Source organism: Nannospalax galili, unplaced genomic scaffold, assembly GCF_000622305.1.
Source record: "Nannospalax galili isolate Female #2095 unplaced genomic scaffold, S.galili_v1.0 scaffold255, whole genome shotgun sequence".
NCBI classification, from domain to species: Eukaryota; Metazoa; Chordata; class Mammalia; order Rodentia; family Spalacidae; genus Nannospalax; species Nannospalax galili.
In genome coordinates, this window is record NW_008338999.1 from 5,833,279 (window position 1) to 5,840,033 (window position 6,755).

The 6,755-nt window shown below is 39.3% G+C and overlaps 1 protein-coding gene across 1 annotated transcript in view; it reads right to left on the minus strand.

Moving 5' to 3' along the window:
- LOC103734669 (EF-hand domain-containing family member C2-like) overlaps nt 1-6,755 on the minus strand; it is a gene marked incomplete in the record, with an annotated part of 117,959 nt that overhangs the window by 22,934 nt on the left and 88,270 nt on the right. Inside the window, 1 exon segment of the mRNA XM_029563821.1 lies at nt 2,609-2,762. Coding sequence (XP_029419681.1) covers nt 2,609-2,762 — 154 coding nt within the window.

Consider the following 6,755-nt stretch of genomic DNA (forward strand, 5'->3'; position numbering starts at 1 on the left):
GCCAGAACAGTAATTGCTTCTGCACAGGGATTTTAGTAAGAAAAGGCAACACCAGGATACTTGATCAGAAAGAGGAACAAAGGAATTTTCTGAGGTGACAAAAATAGCCCATCTCTTCTATCTCTTTTGTAGTGCTAGTATTTGAACCCAGAGTCTTATACATGCTAGGGAAATGATCTACTAGTGAGCTACATTCGCCCCAAATATTTTACAACTTGATTTTCAGATTGGTTAGTTATATAAATATTTTAATTCAATTCGTTGACCTGTATTGATTTCTGATCTGTATAACCAATTCCATGCTAATTATATTTCAATTTAAAATGTGTCTTTTCACTAGAAATTCATCTATCTAGTTATCTATCTATCTACACACACATTTCTTACTCATTTACATTTTTTTGGTCTTTTTGAGACAGTGTCTCCCTATAGCCCCAGTTGGCCTGGAATTCACTATGTGGATCAGGCTGGCCTTAACTCACAGACATCCACCTGCCTCCATCTCCTGAGTGCTGGGATTAAAGGCCACCATGCCCAGCTTCATTTACATTTTTTTAGAGGATAAAAGGAAAAAGCTATATCCATGGTCTAATTTTGCTCAAACAGCTTCCGATATCAAGGATATTAGCCCAGTGGGAACAGGAGCAGGGTAAATGGGGAACTTCAGGTCCACACAGAACAGAGACCCACTTCAGCAGTGCTCTGCCCTTAAACAGTGCTCCACAGGCTCCTTTGTAAAGCTTTTCCTTCACTTTGCATCTTCCGAGCCCTGTCCTAGAGTATAACTGCTTCCATTCTATCTGCTATAGTCAAATGGCATGGTTATATAAGGAAGGATTCATTAGGGAAATGTTATTCCAATCACGTTACATCATCTTTTTATAGTCTTTAAATTTTCTGTCTATCCAGGGCCATCTAGGTATACTCTGACTGCAAAACAAGAGAACACAATAGCTTCTAGAGGCTCTTCAAATCTCATCCTTGATATTTAAGTGAAATTATGAGACCTCTACCTTCACTAATTAAAAATGCTTTTAATGTATTATAAGACTGGTAAGAAATACATTATTGATCATACACCATTAATATCCTGTTCAATTTAAGTTAAATAGTTTAACTTTACATTTCCAGGCAGTAAACACTTAAGAACTTAATCCTTAAAAGTCAATATAGGAGCTGGAGAGATGGCTCAGTAGTTAAGAGCACTTGCTGCTCTTGCAGAGGACCTGGGTTTGATTATCAGCACCCACATGGCAGCTAACAACCGTGTCTATAACTCCAGCTCCAGGGGAATCAGATGCCCTCTTCTGATCTTTGTATTCTAAAGTTTATGTTATCTTTCTGGAAGGAAATGAATTACAAGATTTGAAAACAATAAAAATTAGATGAAACTAATCTATGGGGATAGAAATGAGTGAGGAGAGCAATTGATTAGACGAATGAATGAGGGATTTTCTGGGAGGGGTAGGGAATGGAAATTTCAACATCTTGATTTGATTCAGATTATACTGGTACATGCATTTGTTAAGACTCATCCAAAAGTACATTTATTATCTGTATATTTTATTGTGTGTTGTCATATTCCAGCAACAATAAAAAAGATCTAGGAGTGGTAGCATGTATCTGTAATAGCACTCAAGAGGCAGGAGAACAGTGAGTTCAAGGCTAGCCTGGATTACACAGTGAATTCAAGGCCAACCGTTGTTACATTAGTGACACCCTATCTCAAAAAGCTATGAATGAATAATACATAAAAAAATAAAAATTAAAAAGGGAAACAAATGACAATAATGAAAATCATGGTAAGAATCCAGAAATTCCTATCCTAGTCCCAACAAGCAGACTGGCCAGGTATGTGACCTAGCCAATAATACTTCCTCTTTTCACTATTCATATTTTTCTTCTTGAAAATAGAAAATGGGGTCAAGGGATTTTTTTTTTAACTGTAGCAAGACAACACCGAGTCTTTACTCCTTACACTAGGGTCAGACTTTAAACAGAAACAGGTTTCATAATTGGGAGACATCAGAATCATGACCCACTTTGCACTTCCAGGACATTTCAGCATCCAATGCCAGAGTTCCAAGAAGGAAGAAAAGTGATGTATTTAAGGTTTGATTCATTCAGACACTATTGCAGAAAAAAGATTTTCCTAGCCTGAAATAGGCAACTAAAAAACAGAAAAGATAAGCAGAGGAAATGTGGGCCCAACTACATACTCACAGTGATCACAAACTAATCATGAGTTTCTAGAAATTATCCCACTTAAGCAGCTTTCTACATACTCTGACTGCCTGAAGGGAGGCACTTCAAAAAGAACTGGGGGGAGAGATGGAGCAGGTAGCAAATGGGGGAATAAGGGGCTCATTCCCATTCTGAGGCCCACACTCAGCCTTCCCTCCAATCCAAAACAGAGCAAGATGGCTCTAACAACTATGGTCTTCAAAGTTCTTCTGCATCTGCATTCAGAGTGCCAATACCCTTTTCTGACTATCTGAAGACTTGTTCCGCAAACAAGAACTTATAGGTACACCAATTCTTACCTCTCTTCTCATCTTCATGTAAGGATCTACTGGACACTTTCCTGGAGGATTCAATTTGGTTCCTATTCAAAAAGTTTTTTGTAAATGTATCACAATCATAAATCCTGAATTTCCGGCCATAGAGGACAACATCTATGTTGATATTGAAATGGGACACAGTATAAAACTGGTCATCATTAGGAGGTGGCAGAGAAATCCAATGACATCTGATAGAAGTTCCTGTAGAATGAAGTAAATACAACTGTCTTATCATGTGGCTAGCTGGAAGTTATGCTACATGTGAGCAACAATTCCTGAATGCTTTCCTGTAGCAGGGTAGTGAGTAAAGGGCTCTTCCTAGGAGGCAGCAGTAAGCATTCAAACTCAGAGTGAAAGGGAGCCAAGAGTATGGAGGCCAGAGTTTTCTGACCAGCCTAGTGTGGCATATGTGTTCTTTAAGTGTTGTTAGGGCAGTATTTCTAGAAATTATAAAGACTGGGGTAGGCTTGGATATAGAAGAGGGATGGTGCAAGCAAAGTAAGCAAATGCCACTCTGTCATCTACCTTTCCTCCAAAAATGGGCTTACTTTCAGCTTCTAGCACTCAACGTGTTCTACTAAACAAAGATTAAGATTTGAAGTTAGGTGTTCATAAAAAGGTATACCCTTGGCTAAAAATAAAAACAACAGCAACCTAATAAGCTTTAGTTTGTATGTGTCCACACTATTATTTACAGCTTCAATAAGCATGAATGACTTTAGCCTGCCTGAAGCTTCATGCAGTGTTCTTTCTTCTGCAAACTCATTCTCCCTTCTTCCTCTACAGCCTCTGCCTAGATCTACCCAACAAACCCCATCAAACGAAAATTCTTAGAGACTCCATAGTTTCAACTAGAACTTCGGGTCATGGGTTCCTGATTTCACCACATCTTCCATTTCCAAACCTACGATGCCCATTCACTTCTAGGTAGAGACAAGGACAGAGGTTAACAGTGGCAAGGAGCTGATCATTTTGGAGCCAGTTTCCCAAGCCTCAATTCCCAAGGGGAGGGAGACACAATAAGGATGAGATAACACCTGCATACACACGTGACATGACAGGAAAGGAACCCTCTTATTAGACTAGACAGTAAACATGTCTGCCCTTTGTGCTGCAGGGAGACCATGCCTCTCTCTTCCAAGACTATAAGCAAACCTGTACTTTGTACTAAAGGGAGAGACTATCTTTTCAAAGCTACATATACACATATCATTCTTAGCACCAGGCAAAGAACAGCTGGTGACTCTGCTTGCAAGATGCACAGAAACATGGGATACCTGTGCAGAAGTGTCTCTCAACACCTGCAGCTGACACAGGCCTGAGAACCTACCCTAAGAGCAAAGAGAAAAAAGCAAAGCAACCTGAGGAGCTATTGATCCAGTAACACTCGGCTTGTATGACCCCAGTTAGAAATATTTTAATATAAAGATGCCAACTTATCTTCTTTGTATCTTGTATAGTGCTAAGAATAGGGCCTTTTCTCAGAATCTAGAAATACTTCAAATTATTTATTCTTGTTCACTAAGGAACATTTAATGACTATCTTTAAGGTACTGTGTTGGGCTCTGTTTCATTATTCCATTTATCTTTTCAGTTTGTTAAGAAGAAATTAAGTAAAATCATTTTCATCTTCTTTTCTTCATAGCAATTTTTAATTAAAATAATAAAACTATAAAATTAGAACTGGCTAGAATATTTTTAAATATACTACACTACATAAAAGATGATATAATTTTACTGTAAAGAATTATACTTCAATTAGCCTTTAATTCATGCCACTGAAAACAGTATGCAAATTATTTAATCATTCAAGATTAGACATTTAGAATAAATTGCATTCTTAAACATCTATAAAAGGATCGGCATTTCAGATATTTCCAGGAACCATTATATATCTCTCTAAAATACTTACATTGTGACAGGCTTTTAAAATACAAAAGATTTACTTAACAGCCTGGAGCTTCTTCAAAAATTTCACGTAGGGGCCTTGGGAGATGGCTCAGTGGAAAAAGTACTCACTCTGCCAGTGTGAGGACCAGAGTTCAGATCTCCAGAATCCACATAAAACCCAGGCAAGAGTGGCAGCTGCCTGTAATGCCAGCATTCAGGAGGCAAAGACAGGGGATCCCCAGGGCAAGCTGGCTAACTAGACTAGCCTGAATCAATGAGCTCAGGTTCAGTGAGAGACCCTGCCTCAATAAACAAAGTAGAGAACAATTGAGGAAGATGCCCAGCACCAACCTTGCACCTCCACACACATGTACAAATAGACACACGTACAAAATTCCATCTATATTTTACCTTTGTACTCTGTTGTAAGAACTTGAATAAACTACTTACAGCTTTTTGTTCAATAAAAATGGGAATCCTACCATTTTTCTAGGTACGGAATAGACTACAAGGCATTTAAATAATAGTAATCACAATCATCGTCATAGCCCTAGAAAACATTTTCATTTACAGTTTCTCATTTAATCCTCAATAATTCCTGAGACAGACAGTACATGAAATATGAATGCTCACTATGTAGATGAGGAACCAAAGCTAAGAATGCTTAAGTGCCTTGCCCATCGTGATGCCCTAACAAATGACAGAGAAGTATTTGAACTTGTGATTTCAGGCTGTAACTAAATACCTTTATTTTCCACAATTTTCACTGACTTATATCTCACTTTACATCATCTACAAATTACTTAAGTGAGAGAAAAGAGGAAGACCCACAGGCAAAATAGAATAGAAATGAGTTAGAGAGATGCCAGCTGCCAGGAAAAGAAGATAAATTGGTGACAGAGCTGCTCTTTCAAAACAGCCTGTGCCCATTCTGAGGGAAAATTTGCAGAGCCAGCCTCCTGCCCCTGCAACAATTCCTAACACAGGGCCAGCCCCACAGCATTTCTGCCCCTCTGGAGCCTGTGTCTCAGGCTTCCACACAGCTTCCTTATCTTAGCCCACATAGCACATTTCTCTCACCAGATGCTTTCGAAAACACCAGGTGGTAACTGAAAATGGCCTTGACCATCCATGGGCTGGAAAAGAGAAGGCAGGTCTAACAACAAACAAAAAAAAATTGCTAACAATAAGACTAACATCACTATTCTGCATTAATATGAAAACCAACATGAACCTTTGAAAATGCGTAAGTGCACATGAGAACTTTCAATCACATATTCCTGGGGTCGCTCAACTGTGTCCTCTATTTATTGGGATTTGTGCGTTTATAGGCTTCTATGATAAAGGACGGAAACTCTAGCAGACGGAGTTCACTCTAGAATGCCAAAGACATGGCCAGGATGCCATGTCTTTGGCATACATTGAAGAACAGCTTGCAATTAAGGTAGATAAATAAAAATAAAGTCACAGAATGAAAGAAAAGCACCATATCTGCCCCTTAAATTCTCAGGTGTTTATCTTCTCAGCTGTCCATAAAGCTAGCTGAGACACACATCTAGGCATCAAGTATGTGCTTTCCAGTTTGTACTTATCTTATTTTGTATCTCTCTTCCTTTTTAAAAGCCCTGGTATCTGACTATACCATGAAAGCTTTAACTTTCCAGCAGTTCTCTATGGTGAAGCTCAAAGCTGCCATATATGCATTTACATTTAGCATGATTTTATGTCATTAGGTTAGGACCTGCCTTCGATTTTGCTCTTAAAACTAAATTCAGGAGGCCTGCACAATCCACCAGCCTCTCTCCTGGTCCCCAGGAGCCCTTGGGGCCTCTTCCTGCCCCCATCTCCCTTTGCATCACTGGGTGGCATGGCCACCAGCTGCCTGAGACCAGCATCTTTCCTGGGCCCTGCTCCCAGGCCAGTCCAACCCCCAAATTCCTGAGTACAACATCTTTCTTGGAGGGATCCAGACCTTAGGAGAAAGCCTGAAAGCATCTGATCCTCATCTGACTTGGACCTCTGTGGGAACAGCAGGACCAAAGCCATCCAGCCCTTCCAATATAAAATCAAAAGAGAGCACCTGAAGCCTAGACCAACCAGCTTTCATGCCCAACAAGTAAACCACAGAGGAATATAAAGTTTACAAATAGAAGCAGACATAAACTCAACAAAGGAAGGCTTGAGTCTCACACAAGAATCAGAAACTATAAATGAAATCCACATCTCAAAGTCACAGTGAAAAAATAATAACATGAAAAACCCAAATAATATATCCCCACCAAGTACCAACAGTCCTGTAGAGGA